The sequence below is a fragment of the Xiphias gladius genome, chromosome 17 (assembly GCF_016859285.1).
Source record: "Xiphias gladius isolate SHS-SW01 ecotype Sanya breed wild chromosome 17, ASM1685928v1, whole genome shotgun sequence".
In the NCBI taxonomy this organism is placed as follows: domain Eukaryota; kingdom Metazoa; phylum Chordata; class Actinopteri; order Istiophoriformes; family Xiphiidae; genus Xiphias; species Xiphias gladius.
The window spans coordinates 18,858,748-18,879,414 of NC_053416.1; the positions used below are offsets into that span (position 1 = coordinate 18,858,748).

The following is a 20,667-nucleotide window of genomic DNA, read 5'->3' on the forward strand; positions in this document are numbered from 1 at the left end:
TATCAGATTATCAACAAAGCAATCCGGACAAAAGTGGCCAGGAAAACAAGGTGTTCCACATGGACCCATCAGCCACACAACCCACGTGGGGCGCAGAACAGTTACACAGACAGATGCATTTATACGTGTGCAACATCACCATATATGAGCTTTAAATCTTTTAAGATAAGCTGTTACAATGAACAATAAAGCATTACAACCTTCATTTGCATTATAAACTAAGTAGTTTTTGATCTGTGTCACCACCTCTTTGTGGTTTAATACTCTGTTGGATAGCACAAAATGACAATGTTGAGACTGAATGACCACATTTTTTGACTGAATGACAGATTTTCTTTTACAGTGTCACCTTTTACACATTAAAAAAAATCTACTCTTTTTGCATCCATTAGAGAATCTTTTAAAATCCCCCCCCCCCAGTTTTTCTATGAATTGGACCGTTGATTTTTGGCCACAGACTCTTGACACTATCTTTTAGAAAGCCTGCCTTCAAGAACACGAACCCTGTGGCAGCCGTGACCCCTTAAAACAAAGCACTGTCTGCTGGTGACCCCTCTTCGGTGGTTGCATATATCTTTGAGTTGTTTAACCCCTGGAACATTTATAAAATTTCGTGTAGCAGAAATATGTTTGTTTGTTTTTTTTTTTTTTTTTAACCACATGAGGCTCCCTGTCGTTATGACCGATTTGTTCAGGTCCATTTTTTGAGAGCACCATCCGAAGTGTCAAGATCTCTGGCAGGGCCTGAAAGCAGATCCTCCGACTGTGCGGCGGCCCCTTTAAGAACCTCCTGGGTGGGAAAAAGGGGGAAGTTTTTTTGCGAGTCCGTATCCAGTTGGTCACGTCCAGTTCAGCTTGCTGGTGCGCTCTTTGCAAAGATGTGAGGCCTGAGGATCTGTATATCATCTGTTAGAAGAGTATGTACGTTTTACAATACGAAACCAGCGGTTTGAAAACGTGTTGTAAACTCTACAAACTAACAGCTGATCTCAAACCGAGGTGAACGAGAGAAGGAGGTTTCGTACTAGTGTGGAACATTTCGGGATGGGACGCGTCCGAAGGGATTGTAGCCGCGCCTCTAATCACGACACCGCGACAGGGAAAAAGTGGAAAAGAGGAGCAGGATCCGGTCAAATTAGAGTTTACACAGCGGGTGAGACGGGAAGAAGGGGGAAGTGAGTCCGAAACGCGCCCCTCGCTTCTTAGTTCACTTCGCGTTTGACCGGCGGCCGCCGCAGGCTCCCACGGACACCATGGTTCCTGCTCCTCCGAGCAGATGAGTCGCCTCAAGTGAGCAGCGATGGCCAGACGAGCGTAGGCTGCGCGGCTCACTAGAACAACCTCGGTGTTTCTGTTGGCCAAAACCCTCTCGCCCAGAAGATGGGGCACCCGCCTCTGGAGTTCAGCGACTGCTATCTGGACAGTCCGGACTTCAGGGAGACGCTCAAGTGTTATGAACTAGAGCTGGAGAGAACCAGCAAGTTTCTCAAAGAGTTGATAAAAGATGGCAACAGTGTTATCAGTGCAATCAAGGGTAAGCATGCTTGAATCTTATCGGTCTGGTTTGGACGTCAGTAACAGCTTTGCACCCTGAGTGTAAATATAGCGGCGTGGTGCGGGTTGAGCATCAGTGGGGCCTGTTGAAGGGCCTGCAGGATCAATGTGAGTGGGGGGGTGGGGGAGGCACATTCAGGGAGGTGCTAGTGCTCCCCTGGGATAAGACCAAAGAGCCTGCCTTGAAAGGCCGTGGATTCGATGAGCAGGAGGACGGGCTCTGCACAACCGCTGTCTGCTTTTGCGGGAATTGCATCTATCCATGTGTTGCTTTTCCACCTTTCCCCAGTCTGTGTGATGCTGCCTGTCATCTCTCGGCTGCCGGTTGTAGTGTGGGACCACTCCCACTGATAGTATGGAGCAGAGCCAGTGACATTATGCAGTACTGTAGATGTGTATATTTGGCCCAGTGTGGCACCCACGAGGGGGAACACTGTTTGTTTTGTATCACTTGCCAAATACTGTCCATTCTGCTGTCCAAATCACCAAGGACAATCTTTTAGCCTCGAAAACACAAACTGTCATTGTAGGTACTTTAGTAGTGCTGTAGAGAAGTGAAGGTCCTATCACAAATCCGGATAATAGCCAGAGGTCACGAGTGCTTATTGTGGCGATAAGCTGCACTAAGAGATATTCATTAAAGTCATATATTTATCTCAATCCATAATAATCAGGACTCTGTCTCACTGCTCATTTACTTGCGAGTGTACAATAAAAACTTTATTTAAAAAAGGCACAGTTAAAGAAAGAATCCAAAATAAAATAAACAAATTAAACAGAAAACTTACTTTGTTGATGGGGGAAAAAAAACATGAAATGATTAGAAGATTGGGAACAGTTCAATTACTAAAAGAAGGCTATAAGGAGAGATTTAAAATATGAGACTAGATTTTCGAGCGAATCTCCTCATGCAAAATGCTCTACAGTATTCTTCTGACAGAGGCTGTTTTGTTTCGGTAATAAAAGTCAGACATAACAGGGATAATATATTGCATCGGCCACACACTGGCTGCTGCTGTGCTGCTGAATCCTGCCGAGGATGTCGTTCTTACTTCAGAATTTCCTACAAGAGATAAAAAGAAAAATGCACAGTAATAATAATCCTGGAGTGCACAGCTGGGTCGGATGTAAAGAATGATAAAGATTTGTATATTGCAGTTAAATGTAGTTGTGGCCGAGGCCTTTGGAGCTCCATTCAGATGTTTTAAAAAGGCTAAATCTTGTTTTACATTATATTTTATTTTCTTATAGGCTATTCTGTGGCAGTGCAGAGGTTTTCTCAGACTCTCAGCATGTTCCAGTTCGACTTCATCGGTGACTCCCTGACAGATGATGAGATTAACATTGGTAAGATAATACAGACATGCTGCTAAACACACACGTTATATTTGCGGACTATGATGATGAACAGACTTTTAGAAAACTTGCAGAACATTTCACGCCAGCAGGTTTTTCTGTTTACTGTATGGCAAATGACACTCTCAGAGGAGAGAGGAGTAGCCAGAAATACCTGGAATTTGTCATTATAAAGTTAGACGTGTTCTACATCAGAATTAGCCGTTACTTTCAATACGTGACCTCAGTGGAGAGGAACATTTTTGGCACCCGAGGGGTAATTCCTCACAATTTGAATGTTAGGAGTCGGGGAACAAAATGGTTTGGAAAAAAACCGAAACTTCTGCATGAGAGCTTGTTGACAAGTGTCTATAATAAAAATAGCTGGAAATATTATCATCATGAATTCAATCAAGTTTACGAGAAGTGTTTTCTGTTGCTTTTTGTGTTAGGTCCAAATGCGTTCCCCGCATCAGACACTTGAGATAACAATGTACAAATCCCTTATTCCGGTCCTCATGGTCTTTCTTGTTTTCATCCCCAGCTGAGTCGTTCCAGGAGTTTGCTGGTCTCCTGCAGGAAGTGGAGCACGACAGGATGATGCTGGTGGGTTATCAGCTTCCTCCATGCTGACTCTGTATCCTATTTGAACCCTCATTAGACATTTGAAACCACATTAGCATCTCCTGCAAAAGAGATTAGTCCACTTGGAAGGACATTTCTGACACCTTCTGTTACAGATAACTAACAAGCTCGCTCTGTGTTTGTTACGATGCAAAAGCAGCAGCTTTCTTTGTACAGCAGGTATTCCATTTCTATATGTTAATTGTAATATATTACTACCAAACACATGCCTGCAGCTAAATACCAAATGTGTAAATTTGTGTACTTGTTAAGAGGAATGCTGGTAGCTAATTTGCTATCAATTCCCCTCTTGTTTTTCTTGTTCCCTTTTTTTTTAAATTCTGCCTTTTTGTTTTCACGATGTTTTCATCACTTCTGCAATTGTTATTTCACACTCTTTATCATACTGTAAATAATGCTGAATAATTAATTCTCTAGTGTTCTAGTTGTTTTCATCATTATGTTGTTATTACACCCAAGTTTTTCCTGAATCTTTCCTGTTTTTTCAAGCCACATGAACCCAAGCTACAATCTCCTGTTCTTCGTTTCATACTCTGGCCTTAGACTTAAGCAATCAGTGCATGACATTAGAAGCAGCACTTCCTGTTAGACTGGGTTTTCTGGATACAGATCTAATTTTCAAACTGGAGGTCAGCTGGTAAATTTTGCTTGCGGGAGCGGTTATGAAAAATACATTTTCACACTCAAATTGAAGATGTTTATTTCCAAGTTTGTTTTATCATGATCATTTATCTCCAAAAAGACTATATGTCAGAGTGTGTTCTAGGCATGGCAACTCAAGCTTGTGTGTTTTTGCATTTTAAATTGCAAAGCAGTGACAGCTGCTTCATGTTTACCCGTCCAGGTTCAGAACGCCTCCGATCTTCTCATCAAGCCGCTGGAGAAGTTCAGAAAAGAGCAAATAGGAGTAACAAAAGTGAGTGTTTTTACTGATTCCACTGCTCTGCAAGGGAAATGTGGTTCACTAATGTGAATAAAAGCAGTCAGTTCTTGAGTTAGCACCGGGAACGATGTTCTGCTGCAGCGGCTTCATAGTTTGGACTGTTCCTGTGCATTGAAAGTCACACTGTTACTTGCACAGACAGGACAGGATGGTATAGCTACTTCCTCAAATCTATTTATGAATATATGTGTGAAGCATACACCTGTTTACGAACAATAATATGCAGATGTCTTCCTGCTCTTTGACGGGGCATTTAATGTGTTAAGTCAAGCAGTTTTGTAGTTCAGAGCAGCAGCTCATGTTTTGCTTTTGGAGTCATCGGGAAACTCTGTGTGATATCACTTTGATTAATCAGCATTACATTTGGGCGTCTTTTTGATTGGGCTCTGGTGATTAAAAGAGCCTTTTCTCCTCAATGTAATAATTAACCAGCTCATTCCCACAATTCTTGCTGCTGTGTTTGTTTCATTTATCTGCAAATGGAACTGAAAATATACATGAGTTATGCAGGTCACGGATGTCATGGAAAATGAATTCATATTTAAAAGGTATCGTAAATAGAATTGCTCTCATGTAGAAATGTATTTTGACATGTAACATAGCACTGCTCAGCTAAATTGGAAGTTGTCAGTTATTCAGTATTTTGGCCCATTTAAACAACTGTTAATTTCAACAGAATAATGTACCGGTTTCAAAAATCAAGGTTTTCAAAAGAAAAAAAGTATTGCGTTCTAAAAGTACATGGGAGTAAAAATGTTCTAAAAAGAAAAGTGTTTAAATGAAGAGAACAACAGTGATAGAGTTCACAATAATTAACACTAGAGCTAGACCGGCGCTTCCCAGTCTTTTTTGTCTGATGTCACCCCACAGCTCTGTCACATCAAATACCCTTCCACCAACACCACCGGTCACGTCCCCCGTGCGTTCATCTGAACTGATTTTAAACTGCGTGTTACTTAACTATTTTAAGGTTGGTTTAATTTGGTTTGGTCAAGTTTGCATTTGTAATACAACCACTTGGAGCGGCAAAAGCTAAAGGTTTCAACCATTTATCCAGTACTCTGAGCCGTTTCACTATTTATCTGCACTTTTAGCTATTTATTTAAACCGTTTATCTAATACTTTGTGGCAACTACTTCAACTGTTTATCCAGTATTTTTTGTTTAGACTCCTGTGCTCAGTTGCTAACCTGTTTTCATGTTCACGTGTTACAGCTGACTCAATAAGTGGATATATGTTGTTTAAAAAAAACGGTCAATCAGTTAGTTGCACTACTGTACAATTTCTCAAAATACCCTCTCAACTGCCTACGTACCCCATGGGGTATGAGTGCCTGTGGTTGAAAATTCTTATCATTCCTTATCGAAGATGTTTCTTTATGTAAAAAAAACAAAAAAACAAAAATTAAAAACAAAGTATCGGCCAGTATTATCAGACTTTTTAAATTCTCAAATACTGTAATATAACTAAAAGTCCTGTTAGTAACAGTCCCTGAGAGGAGCTAATGATTTGTGTTAGAGGATAGGTGCCTCAAATTTTCTATAAGCTGTATGTTTTCAGCCTGTGATTTATTAAAAAGATGTTCTTGTTGCTATGAAAATCTCTTCAATCCTCCCTATTAACAAATCTGTCTTGCAGGAAAAGAAAAAGAAGTTTGAGAAAGAGAGTGAAAAATATTACTCCCAGTTAGACAAACACCTGAATCTTTCTGCCAAGAAGAAAGAGAGTCAACTTCAAGAGGTGGGGTGAAGTACAACAAGTCTTATGCCTCAATTTTGGATTGAAATGCAGAGCTGAGAGCCACTGCTTGAAATTTCCTTTTAAATTTATTTTTGCTTTCACTACAGGCTGATGAACTCCTAGACAGAGAGCGGGTGAACTTCTACGAATCGTCAGTGGAGTATGTGTACCAGATCCATCAGGTGCAGGACAAGAAGAAGTTTGATGTGGTGGAGCCTGTGAGTGCCGCCTGGGGTCTCCCACTCTTCCTCCTTGCTGCCACACACACACACACACACGTAACAAGAGACCAAGGAAATATACAGTACACTTTGGACAAAATGAAATTTGCTAGACAAAACAGAAACCCAGTAGTCATTTAGCAGTCCCTTCTTTATGAGAATGGTTCCTTTGCTCTGACTGTTGGTGTCAGCAGTCTTAAGTATATAATTCATGCTTTGGTTGGACAGGTGCTGGCGTTTCTTCACAGCATTTTAACGCTCAACAACCTGACAGTGGAGATGACTCAGGACTTCATGCCTTATAAGCAGGAACTGCAGCTCAGCTTGCAAAACGTTAGTGGTGTTACTGGCAACGAATGACGCCATTAGTGAGATTTAATATCCTTTAATTGGATGTCCGTAAGTTTCTGAAGTGCTGTCTGGTTTTGCCCGCAGACGAGAAATCACTATGAGAGCACTCGCGAGGAGATGGAGGAGCTGATGAAAAGAATGAAACACCCATCCCAGATCTGTAAAATGCACAATTTTCTGCCGATGGAGGGTTATCTGTACTGTCAGGAGAAGTGTAAGTGTACTACATGTTTTACACAGAAGCTTGTTGCTTGTACAGGCTCCTGCTGGAATTCCCTCTGACAAGACCCGTCCTGTTTTTTTTTTTTTTTTTCCCCCTTGTCTTTTTTTCTTTCTCCCAACAGGGGCTTTGGGTGTGTCATGGGTCAAATATTATTGCAAGTATCACAAGGAGGGGAGACTGCTGGTCATGGTACCTTGTGAACAGAAGCCGACAACTAAACAGGTGCTTGTGTGCTGTGCTGTGCCGGCTCTACTGCCATCATCTCCATCACGCATACCGACCACTTTCCAACTTTCCCTCTTTCCCTGCAGGGCCCTACGCAGCTGACACTGAAATCCTGCATCCGCCGGAAGACAGAGTCCATCGACAAGCGCTTTTGCTTTGACGTGGAAACTAACGAGAGGTTAGCGCAAAACAAATCTGAGAAACCTGCGAGATGAGGCAACACGAAAGCCCTGTGGGATAAACAGGTTCAGGCGGCGAGGTGAACAGGTGGTTTACAAGGACAGAGTGTGAGGGATAAATGGACTGTAGCCCAAACAATCCCTAAGCGACGGGCGCATGTTGGAAACAGATGGCAAGCTCAGTGATTTCAGGGGAAGCAAAAAAAACCAGCTAATTTTTATATCAGCAGGCCGTTCAGTACTAAATGCATTTTTCTGTCGTAATCTGGTTTCTTGTATCTGTGGAGATACTTGAAGTGTCAACAGGGTGTTTTTAAAGGTTTAAGAGAAGCTTGAATTATGCATTAAGCACTTGAAAGCATCTGATTGTTGAGCAACTCATTTGTGCCAGTGTGTGAACTGAACAACAACATAATGACTAGACAGCTGATTGACAAGCTCAAGGTGGCAGCGCTGTCTAGTGTTAAAGATAACGTTGGTTTAAGATGTTTTAAGGCCAGCGTCCGCCCACCTGAATGTCCCTGAAATGCTTCCTGTGCTAGCACCTTACCCTGACCTTTGACCTTAGCAGAAGTGAATGAATAGGGATTTCTCTTACTTGCATATCCGTCTGCTTATATTATCTCTGATCATTTGTTTGCTAAAATTGTCTTTATCCAAGTTTGCACACACTAACACGCTTTGTGCTTATGCTATCTTATAAATATCAGGGTCCTTTTTATTTTACTGTCAGAGTTGAGGGAAAAGTTTTTTTTCATGAGCTTTAGATGTTTTTATCATGTGTTGATCCCTGCAGTTGGCAGAAAGAGCTTTAAACTCATAGCACAGTTGTTTTAGTTAACAATGAATTCAGAAGCCTACAAGCTGTAAAATTTGGCACCAGAGTTTGTTGCTTCTCCACTAGACAGACGGCAACAATGGATTTTCATCATCTCTTCATGCTTGTCTGATTTGTCTCCATTTCCCACTTCCATCCGCCACATAGGATTGAATCATTTACTTCAAAGACACTTTGAGTGAATTTCTTCTTGTTTTGTTTTTGGTATTTTGTCCAACCTGATTTGCTTGGTGTGTGTGTGTGTGTGTGTGTGTGTGTGTGTGTGTGTGTGTGTGTGTGTGTGTGTGTGTGTGTGTGTGTGTGTGTGTGTGTGTGTGTGTGTGTGTGTGTGTGTGTGTGTGTGTGTGTGTGTGTGTGTGTGTGTGTGTGTGTGTAAGATCCATGAGGTGCACAAGCTGATACTAAACTAAATATTCAGTGTTTAGGAACTGTAGCAGAACATCCTCTCACTGAATAATTTCATTGCAACCTTTTGCCTCTTTAATGGCTTTTTGTTACCGTTTCCATAGAAACACACCCGTTACTTTCCAGGCTCTTTCGGAAGGGGACAGGAAGTTGTGGATGGAGGCCATGGATGGAAAAGAGCCTGTGAGTTTATATCTCATTTCATTCAGGATTATTCTTCTATTTAGGATCATTTCTGTGAAAATGGCTTACCTGTCAAAATACCAAGAGTGATATGGCAACTGTGCTGACACCTAAAAGCCTAAACATTTCCAATCTACTCATCAGTGTCTAACCCAACCTTTTTGGTAGATAGTTAAATCTTAAATTGCAACTTTTTTTCTGGAAGAAACTATAATTGTCATGATTGTGTCATTTGCAGCTTCCTAATTAGGTTGCACCTAATCAATCTTCGAAGAACGAATCAGGCAAACCCTAGACAGAGAAAACTGGAACAAATGAGAGAAAAAAAAGGATAATTCGGGTTTACTTTAACTTTGTGCATTTCCCATAATTGTGGCTATTGTGGCTTTATGGGTCATGCTAACTTTGGGGAAAAAGTGACTTGCACAAAACAGCGTATATGGGGCAACCAGCTCGAGCATCCTACAGCTTTCCAAATAAACGTTTCAAACGTTTGTTGCTGAGTCTGACCCAAATTAGGGTGTAGCCGCTAGGAGCAGCCATTATGGGTAACTTATAGGGATCTACATCCAGGGCAACTTGCCAGATATGTGAGAGATAGTGGGAAGCTTGTAAGGCACATTATTCCATCAATGTGTGGCTAAATGATGGCACCTGGTTAGTCTTAATATCGTTTTACAGCAGAGATGAATTCACAGTTAGTGTTTTGTTGATGGAAACTTCCTTGTAGGAGCTGCCAATTAGTTAATCTGCCAAACCTTTCCTCTACCATGATCCGTCTCTGGATTGAGCGGTTTTGGGGCAATGAAATAATAAAGTGCTTTAGCAGCAAAATTTAAGACCTCCTTAATTCCTCGTTTGGTCGTAGCTATAAACACTGTTTTGCTTTCTGTTTGGCGCTCACTGCAGTTATTGTCAGATCTCTCTAATATCAGATGGTTTAGTGGTGGAGGTCGTGTGAGTTGTGGACAAAGCACATAAACCGTCACTGTCAGAGGATGTGAAAATAACACAAGGCACACTTTTCAGTGCCCTCTTCCTGTGCAACTTCCCCAATGACTTCTGTATATTATGAAACTGTCACAATAGCTTTTCCAACCAAAGAAAGATAGATCTACTGCGCTGTGCTACCACCAAGTCTGCAGTGTCTCTGAGCTTTCAGTGTGGAGGAGGATCAACTCTGTGGTTTCTCTTTTATAATAATTTCTTCTACCACACCAACTCTGTCGACCTTATGGCACTTTGAATGCCCGTTAGCTTTTTGAGTAGCAGAAATATAAGGTGCAGCACTGCTTCTACCCTTCAGTGCTGTCGTATGGACATTTCTCTGAAAGCATGATGATTTTCTCGTACATTTAATGTACAGTGTTAGTATAGTACTTAAGAAATGACAATGTCTGTATCATCATACATGCTTAAAGTAGACAATAGAGCTGAAACGATTTGTGTCCATTAGTCAATCAAGAGAAGTAATCGGCAACTGTTTTGATAGATTATTTATTGTAGATTAATTGTTAAGTCATTTTTCAAGCAAAATGGGCTTAAGCGAATCCTGATCATTCTGATCAGTCATTTTTCACTATTTTATTGGCAAAACAACTTATCAAATAATCAATTATCTGCAGCCCTAGTATACACACTTTGGCAATAATTTTAGAGGTTTTGTGCCCATACAAACCTCCCGCAGCTCTCGAAGCAAAACCCTTCTGAAACCAGCAGCCAGCTGATCCATGACAGTCCATAAGTCTCCATGTCCACACCAAGAAGTGCTTGACATGCATGAGCCCATGTGCCAAAACGACAAATGGAATTTTACATTTACAGATCACTTCATTTTCCACTAAAATGTTTTGAAACTATTTGGCGTTTAAAGTGTAGGACAAATAGCAAAATGTTTGCATGTGCCTCTCCAAACTCTGTTTTCATTTCAGTGGCTAAGACAATTTTTCAAATATTGGATGAAAAACTCAGTTTTTGACTGTCAGTAATTCCTTTCTCTTAAGGTAACTTCATTATCTTTGCATCCATACATCAAATTTGTCGGTAGCGTAACACTCAATGCCATGCGCTTCTGTTTTGATATAAAGTAACTCAGTGCCATGTGAAAATACAAATAAACAGAAGACACGTTACTCCAGTTAAAGTTTGTGACAGTCAAAACAAAGCTGAGAAGAAACTCTTATATACAGACATGACAGGTCATGTTGTAGTTGTTGTTCTCTTCTCAGTTGTAAATTATTGACAGGGTGTGACAGTGATATTTCACACTTCAACCACCTGTGACAACGACCACTTGCCCTGCTGAAGTGAGCTTGGACAGGTGACTCATGTCTCCAGCTGCTCCGTACCTGGCCTTGACCTCTGATATTCATTAGTGGGGAAGCCAGTAATCTGTTTTTGAGGAAGAATTGGATGAAGCTTTAACATAAAATCCACCACATCTGACAGCAACTGACTGGTCTCTGAGTGAGTTGGATGCACAGGGTATGTTATTGGTGACTATGCCTGTAGTCATGTTCCGGTTTTAATATTGAAGCTTTGTCAAATTGCTTCCAGGACTACCAACCAAATTCTTTTCATTTGTTTGGTAGTTTTTGATGCAGGAACCTTACTTTTTTCCACCGCCTAACCACATACACCTGCATCAAAGTCATCCTTCTTTCTCTCTGTTTTCATTATTGTTAATTCAATGTAACTTAAATATGCTCATAAGGTGAACTAATGGTGCAAATATTCCCATCAAATATCCTGGAAGCTTTTACTGAGTGCTGGAAGTTGGTTTCAGAGGAGCAGTTTTGTGCTCTTGTACCCTCATAATTGTATTTTTTTTTTGGTTTCATTTTCAATTTTGAGAAAACCGTGTGCCGTGTACATTGATCAGGCTGTGTTAGATTTGGTAGATTTTTTTTTTCCACGTCTTCACTTTCCTTTTACATTTCTTCGTTTCAGATCTATCATTCCCCAATTCACAAGCAAGCTGAAAGTAAGTCAGTCATCATTATTCTCAAAGTCTGAAGATGTGATTTTGATGTAGGCAGACACAATTATGTCTTACTTTACATCTGATGTCACTGAGAGCATCTGCATTCATGTTTTAACAATGAGAAGTATTGTCTTAAAATTACTGTATGCTGTTAAATCTGCTCATTTTTTTAATTTCACAGTGGAGCTGAATGAAATTGGATTCAAGTTTGTGCGAAAGTGCATCAACTATGTTGAAACAAAAGGTAAAGGGCCCTATTAGAGCTTTATCCCAGATGCCAGTTCAGTTAGTTTGCCTACATGCCCTTTAGGGGGCGTAGTTGAGTCACGGGTCAGTCCTTTTGATGCCACTCCTGCATGCTGCTCTATTGACTATTATTTCTTCTCTGGAAGCATGCTCTCAGTGCATGCTAATAACTCAATATTTCAACCCTGTCTGGAGGGCAGATACAATCTTCTAATTCTACAGTCACACTATTTTTTTCCACTGGCGTGATTCATCAAGAGCAGAATTTAATTACTCAAGCCTCAAGCATGTAATTTGACTCATGAGCCAAGCATGGAGCAATGTTCAGTCTTCATAGTTCATTGAAGCTTTCATAATCAGGAAAGAACACCAGTGTCTTAATTCTGGCTCTGAAAAGAAGTGGTGTGGTACATTTCCACTGCTCTGTATTTGTCCAGATTACACTCCCCTTTTTCTTCACTCCCCCTCTCCTCTTTCCAGGAGTGACACAGGAAGGAGTGTACCGAACAGTTGGTAGCAACATCCAAGTGCAGAAGCTTTTAAATGCCTTCTTTGGTAAGGAAATAAGCCTTTGAACATGTGTTACATCGGCCCATTCACTTTGTTATCCTCAGTTGGGCTCATCTACCTGACTCTACAACACAACAGACTCTGCAGCTTTTGTGAAGCTTGGGTCTGAGTGGGAAATATCAGCAGGTCGCTCACTCGCAGTGCTCCTGCTCTGGAGGGTTCGGCCTTAAAGTGGTTATAAACAATATTTTTTGTAATAAGAACGCATGAAATGACCGCTCTTAATGCGAGAGGGGTCATTTGTAGTGAGAATTATCACCCGACTCTGCTGCTCCATTAAGGTCCACAGGGCTTTATAGCATCTTGTAACTCACAGTTTTGAATTTTTTGATTTTATTGACATAAACAGCCTTGAAATATTTTCTGCTTGTTTATTCTAATTTGCTCCTTCATAGACCCCACAAACCCAGGAGATGTGGACCTCCAAAGCAGCGACTGGGACATTAAAACTATCACAAGTGCATTGAAGTTTTACCTAAGGTGTGTTTGTGTGTAAATAGACACGTGAGCAGGAGGCATATAATTAATTTGTTGTAAATACACTTTATCGTTCTAAATTTACAGCTGTTCTCTTTTGAAATTGTTGTAATTATCTAACCGAATGTCTGTTCTTTACTCTATCTTTAAGATACATTTAAATTGAATCACGGTATGATATAATCATAATTAAAAAATGATTAACAGTTTGCTATTATGAAAATAGCAAATTTAGCCTTGTCAGAGGTTGCGCTCTCTAAGTGCTTTCTAGTGTAATTGTGTAACAAGTGAGTGCGGCTATTTGTATTTCGTGTGTTTGATGTGGTGAGTTATATTGCACTGTGGTCTTGCACTTGTGTTTACGACTGTCTTTATTTATCTGCAGGAGTCTTTCTGAACCTCTGATGACCTACAGTCTACACAGGGACCTTATGTTTGCTGCAAGTAAGACATGTTTTGGAAATGATCCTGCACTGAGATTGGGGGAGTTTGTGTCATTATGTCCGCCTCCTCATTAAATTCTCCTCTTAGATCTAGATCTACCATCGAAATATGTTACTTATATGGACATAGAAGAACTGCATCCCCTTCTAAAAATGTTTAAGTGTCACAGGCATTAGGAATGTTACAACTTGAGATGCGCATTTGCTTCAAACTTCACCTGTTAGAGTACAAGAGTGGAAAACAATTTCTCCCATGATAGCTTGGGCAGTACCTTTGAACTTGCCATGCATCTTATATCTTTATACCCACTTTAACATCAATAAGCACTGCCTGGAAAAGACTTAAGGTATAAGAGAGGCATTTGTATATCAGTACTGTGCAGACTGTAGGTTCAGCAGGTCTCCAGGCAGCACCATATTTGTCTAGAAATCGAATCTGTTTGTTTTTGTCTGTCACGCTACATCATTGTAAAACAGAGAAGAAAATGAGTTTAATAGCATCAGCCTCATTCTGTCAGGATGTGACAGGTGGTCCTTTAGAAAACCGCTGGCTTCGGTTTCCTGGAAATGCCTTTCATTAATTGAACGGGGCCTGAGTTTGTTATGGAGACTTTATTATTAGTCTAATGCCATCGCAGTGGATGGCTGTGCCCTACTCCATATTGTTTTTAAAGATTTGATGTTTATATATAACTGTATCATTTCCTTACATATTTCCCTTCACATATGCAATCATTTTAAATTTCTTCCATTTGGCAACTTTGTGTTTTCTTTGTATCAACAGAGTCAGATAATCTGGACTTTCGACTAAGTGAAATTCATTCACTAACTTACAAACTACCAGAGAAGAATCGGGAGATGCTGGAGATGCTTATTAAACACTTGGTCAAGTAAGTGCCAACTTGCTTAGTTGATTTTGATTGATTTACTGTTTTTACTGCCCTCAGAGGACCTCTTGCACTCTTTCTGAAATGGGATAATATGTCACTGCCTGTGCTAACAGGTTAGTTACATTTAGTTACATCAAACCGGACTTTGTATTTGTTCAGTGTGTGCAGTCACAGTGATGAAAACCTCATGACTCCTTCAAACATGGCTGTTATCTTTGGACCCACGCTGATGAGAGCAAAGGAGGAGACTGTGGCGGCCATGTTGGATATCAAGTTCCAAAACATTGTTATCGAGATTCTGATTGAGGACTACAAAAAGGTACATTTTCAGAATGAAAGCAGTAATTTCTGTCCCTTCTGTATCATTTCATTTATTTAACAATGTTATAGACTGCATGAAGCTGAAATACTGGGTAATGAACCAAAGTGTTACCCTAACTTTTTTTTTTTTTTCTGTGTGTGTGTGTGAATACAGATCTTCAGTTATATGCCAGAGGACAGCACAGCCCCGCCTGTCCCTCCTCCGCGGATCACCCCGAGAAAGCGGCAGCCCATCACAATCTCCAAGCGGCCACCTCGTGTTTATCAACCGCTTATTCATGACCACTTCCAGAACGCAGAGAGTAATTATTAGCCTCTCTCTTTGGCCCGAATGTCATCATCATCCTCATCATTATCTCATCCTGTCTGTGCTGAACTTTTATCATTATTTATTATTTATAATGTGATTTGTACCACAACACACCTCCGGGGACATTTCTTAACACTTTTTGTAGTGTGTCTGTCCATAAAATACTTAAAAGGAAATTCCTCTTGTTCTGCATCTTGCCCTCTCTATGTGATATTTAACTTTCTTAACTTACTACTTGGTATAGCCAAATAATGGCCCTATGATTAATCCGAAGCCCTTGTGTGTGTGTGTGTGTGTGTGTGTGTGTGTCTCGTGTGTCTGTGTGTCTCGTGTGTTTCGCGTGTGTTTCGTGTGTATCGTGTGTATCGTGTGTAACAATGACTGTGTATCGTCTTAATTCAGTGAAGTGCTGGCCTAGTAGTTGTATTACGTCTTATTAACAGAACATGTTTTTTTGTTATTTTTCCTGCACTTAGTCTTACACATGGATAGACACATTGACTGATGATTGAGGTTACTGTACTCAGATAGGAAGAACACATCACATTCTTCATCACAATGTTCAGTTCTAGCTACTGAGTCCACTCCAAGTAGTCACAACCTTGCACTGATTATGGTGTTTCTTTGTAACAGACGGCCAGGACGACAGCTCCGTTGTGGACACGGATGTCTCCGTGAGCCCCGTTCCCCTGCAGCGGACAAAACCTGCAGGCTGTGTCCCACTGGTTCCAAAAGAACCTCCTCCGAGACAAGCGCTCATGCCCAGACCTGCTAATCGTCCGGAGAGACAGTCCGATGTTGGAAAGATAGACGATACAAGGCAAAGGCCAGATTCCTCCTCAGCGGCAAATGGGGAGTCTGGAGTCTATGTGAGCCGAGTACCATCCTTCCAGAGCAGAAAACCACCTCCAAAGGGCACAGCAGCCAACAGAGAAGGTATGAGGAACCTCTGTGTGTATGTAGCTGAACATTTCTTAAATCATGCTTGTTTATCTGAGTTTGCCCTAGTCAAGAGAAGAAAATTCTTAAAGCTTTACAGGATTTAACAAGAAAAAACTTAAAACAAAGGGGTATAGTGTTATATGAAAAGCAAAGTTGTGATGTATTGGTCAAATAAAACATTATCTTCTCATTCTCCCTTTATCAACACATGTTGCCACTGTCTGCGCCGATTAGTAGGGTTTCTAGACAAGTTAAAGTCCCACGGCAATTAATTGTTGAAGACTCAAGCTATTCAAAATATCGTTGCCATTGTTGGATTTTCAGTTATTATAACTTAATGTGAATGTTGAAACTGGGCATTTTCAGCTCGTTGTTTTGGTTTTACGGCCTGCAAATTGACTGTTTTGGTTCACTCTCACTGGTGTCATGAATCTTGTTTCGAGCGGCAGCAGCAGCAGCAGCAGGCAGCTGATGAACTCACCCAACACTACCTGCTCACCACCAAACAGCAGACAGAGAAAGTTAGGGACTAGCTGTTGAACATAGTAGTGAGGTTTAAGTTTGTACGGCTCCTATACAACTCTTAACCCCCCATAACCTCAGAAGCTGAATTCACTTAATTACACCTGCAAATTCCCAAATTCCGTCACATTCCCATGCAATGTTACATGAAGCTTTGGGGGTGTTTTTGTTTTTCAGGAGATTCAGATGTTCTGACCGGATCGAAGTCCGGTACGAGGTCCACAGAGAAACAGGCCATTTGTAGACCCCCAGTCAGGCCTCCTGAGCCCCCCTCCAGATACCCCGCTCCACAAAAGCCCCAAAGTGCAGCCAGCAGCGACGGCACGCCCACATCCTAGTAAGTGGTCTTTTTCGAACTTTTCCTTCATCTCGATCTAAACTATACACCTGTAGTTTCGTGACTGTATCTTGCTTGCTTTCATGGTGACAAATCCCTCCACAAACAGACAGACTCGCACGGTGAAAACAATACCAGCCACGCTGTCGCAGATGGCAAACATTAACTATGACTCAGTACCATTAAGCATCTCATTAAGCTGTTTCAGGTAGCCAGCATGCACAATATTAGGAAACTGGAGCACCTACTGTACATGGATTGCAGTCGTTACTAATCTAAATAGTTACACCTTTGATTTTCCTGTTATAACATGTCAAACTGACTGCTGTGAAAAAGGCGTGTAAAAATAGTTGCTCTTGGCGTCCGTAGGTAAGTACCACACAAATGTAAAAAATCAGTAAAAAAGAGTGTATGTTGAGAGTGGGTATTAAAAAAAAAAAAAAGCACAGTCTGCCAAATAATACATGCTGACTGTTGGATCACAAAGGATTTAACAAGGAATCACAAATACAAGATGAGTCATATGTTTATCTACAATACCAAAATGTCTGTTTTCTGCTTTTTCTGCAGTGTTGCCTCTAAAACAAAATTTTTTGAGAATGCCTCCAGGCAAGTTGGCAGGTATGTGAAAGACATTTTCTTTGTCTGTTTCAGTTTGTGCTTAAACCTATGTGTGTATACCAGCTGTATAGTAGATGAAAGTTAATATAACCACAACAGAGCATGCAAATGATTAGAAAGGTATTATTAGTAATAGCCGAAAACGATTACATTCCTATTTTAAGTTAACAAATGAATGAATGTTATTATAAAGAGTTAACTACTGAAAATTATAAAGATGGTGGGTGCGTATGGCTGTTTGTCACTTTTCAAACAATAATTCATACTATTTACTTTGTTTGCTCCCATTTTGAAGCCAGAATGTGTGAAATACCTCCACACACACATATACATACAAACATAGACACACACACACACACACACCCTGGCTGAGCAGTTGCATGTGTGCTTGCTAATTCTATTCTTACAGTAGGCTTCTCCTATTTTGGCTGGCATCTGGCTCCTCCGGCTGATGATGTAAAAATGCCTCTGTGAGACAGAAACGAAACACATGTGCTCTTTTCCGATATGCTTGCTGGTCCAGGTTCAGGTCCCCGGCGCCCTCACTGCACTGGGAGTGAAGAAGGCATATACATTGGGAATGTCTGAGTGGGAAAAGTTTGTGGCAGTTTTCGTCAAAGAAAGTTTCTCTTTCTGTCCGTGTTAAATACAGTTCACATTAATGTGTCCGAATGGGGGAGGGTGTGACCTCTGCTGACGTATAAAGCTCATGTTTGGCCTTCGGACGGAAGAAGCACAGAGTGTAACTTTAGTGTTGTTATCCCACAGTTGAAAAGTTGTACCTTCTGAACCGACTTGTTATTAGCAGTACAAAACGAATATTATTTAAATACAGTATTACTAACATCAGATCTAGTTTAGATCTAACAGTTAGTTGTTAGATTATTACATGTGGATGTGGGGTAAAATTGTTAGACCCATTTGACACAGTGTGAGATGCAATGAATGGGGGGGGTCTGGTGGTTGAGGTGAAACGGTGCTGCACACCATAATTGAAATTGTAATTTATGTTTTTCTTTTTTTTCTTTTCTGATTTAGTCCACCGACCTCTCCGTTACCACCAGGAGTGACAAATGTAAAAAAAGAGGTGAGTTACTGTAAGTTTGCATTTATTCGGTATTTTTAAAGCTCTCACAGTAATTGTGTCTCATTATACTGGCGTAATAAACTGGGAAAAAGGAGCATTTTGCATTTAAAAGTTTATTTTCATACTTGAGACAGATTGTCTTTGTTTTGTTTCCCCAGAATTGAAGTTAGGGAGATTCAGACCACGTCATGTGACCTCTACATGTGCTGTTTGGAGCACCTAAGCTGGAGGGAGTCACCGCTAATGAACTCAGTCCATTCTGATCTTAACTGATGGACTGAGGAAATGGCTCTCAGTTGAACTGAGAATCGTGTCGTACGGCAACACAGGACCATACTGAAATTTGAATGAGCTTGGAAAGTAACTGCCTCAGTGTTTGATTATTATTCCAAAGTTGGGATGGAGTAAAAGTACTTTTTTTCCTTCCATACCAATAGACACTTTTGTTAAATAATTTTACAATATTTAGTCATTTTACAGTGTTAAACAGTTTGACTAAAGCTTGGTCAATTTTATATGAGGGAACTAACTGGTCTAAGCGACTTTTCTACATTCTTAACACTTGTTTTCAGCAGTGTGAAATAGATGTCCCAAAGAAAAGTAAATGATTAAAACTCACTCAATCAGTTTATTTATTATTAATTTGAACATGTGACATTCTAAATATTAACTTCTAGATTTTATAAAGCAACTTAGACAAAAACTATTGCCTGTTATTTCAGTGGATCTGCTTAAAGAAAAGCAACTTCTAAAGTCTGTATTTCAGTATTTAAACAAACCGGGATGTACAAAAAAAAAGTAATTTCTTTAAATTTAATTCAAGGAATTGGACAAAATAAATTCATAATAAACTGTTAAACTAAATCTAACAATGGAGTAATTATATCTATGAAAAATATTTTAGTTGGTTCATTAAAAATATTTTAATATTATCTCAGTTGAGACATAACTTGTCACTCAAACATGAGTCCCCTTTTTAAAGGCATTTAAAAAAATATTTGCTATAAGTTGTCAGTCTGCATTACAGCCAATGTAGTTTGAATTTACACCGAATATAGTGTTAAAAAAACAGATTCACTAGTTTACATTCCCGCACTTCTTACCTCTTGTAGGTAGATTAGGTTGCACAGGAGAGTCCTTGAAGTTTACCTAAATTTGTTGCATCTCAAATGCATTGTTGGCATTAAAAAGCAGGTCAAAACTGGTTGTTCCAATATGTGAAACAAAAACTCCAGTGTTTAGTTTAGTTTTTAATTTTTTTTTTAAATTTAGTTTTTCTTAAAATGGTAATTATGTTAGTTTTACACTTGTTTTTTGGATAACCCAACTTGAAAATTGTTGTTGCTGTCTGGTTTTCAAAAAGGAAAATAAACACAAAGCGTTCTTAACTTGACTCATGAATATTGTCAAAAATGAGCTGTGTATTATCATTCCCTTCTGTGTTACTGCATGGTGTTTTAGTCTTCGCTCCTCAGTCTTTCTGTGAGCTGATGTTTGCAATCATTCTTAGGACTTCTGTTTCACATTTGCACTAATGTTCTCCGTTGAATGACTCTCTAAGGCCTGTTTGTTCAGACTCAAGACTAAGTGTTCTGTTGTATTTCCGGCTACTGGCTTTACTCTAACTACAACATCCATTGTGAATCAGTGGAGGTACGTGAATCAAAACAAAAAAACCCATCTGATTTGGTTTCATAAAACAGTAGCAATCTCTGCCCGCCAGAACTGTTTTGTGACAAAGTAAATGTCTTGATTGTTATTAATTTCTCACAAGTTTTGTATGCAGATATATAAATGGTTGTTGGCAAGGTGACGTGTGTCCGAAACTTGATGCAAAACAAGCTTTATGATCCAAAAATAAAGTCATTTTTCTAGATTGATGGGCGCTGACACATTTGTTGTATTTGTTAAAAACATGCAATCGGAGGCATGTAAATAGTGGAAAAATGACGAGAACCAACACTCAACCCTGTGAATAAAATGTCTGCTCAGAATGAAGAGTTAACTACCATATGTTGGCTGAAAAGTCTGATATTGTTTTTTAATTTTTGCCATGACATTTTATAACATTACAAA

At 40.0% G+C, this 20,667-nt stretch overlaps 1 protein-coding gene across 1 annotated transcript; it reads left to right on the forward strand.

Annotated features, from left to right (window-relative positions):
• Nucleotides 1-895: 895 nt before the first annotated feature.
• On the forward strand, nucleotides 896-20,663 carry LOC120802725 (oligophrenin-1-like). Its single transcript, XM_040150825.1, has 24 exons — nucleotides 896-1,534; nucleotides 2,806-2,901; nucleotides 3,434-3,495; nucleotides 4,379-4,450; nucleotides 6,116-6,217; nucleotides 6,325-6,435; nucleotides 6,667-6,771; nucleotides 6,874-7,003; nucleotides 7,134-7,234; nucleotides 7,324-7,415; nucleotides 8,764-8,842; nucleotides 11,792-11,825; nucleotides 12,007-12,069; nucleotides 12,552-12,626; nucleotides 13,037-13,121; nucleotides 13,504-13,562; nucleotides 14,346-14,451; nucleotides 14,611-14,770; nucleotides 14,927-15,074; nucleotides 15,716-16,018; nucleotides 16,724-16,883; nucleotides 17,454-17,504; nucleotides 18,543-18,591; nucleotides 18,750-20,663. The coding sequence occupies exons 1-24, from the start codon at nucleotides 1,381-1,383 to the stop codon at nucleotides 18,753-18,755; spliced, it is 2,403 nt and encodes an 800-aa protein (XP_040006759.1). The 5' UTR covers nucleotides 896-1,380; the 3' UTR covers nucleotides 18,756-20,663.
• Nucleotides 20,664-20,667: the final 4 nt, after the last annotated feature.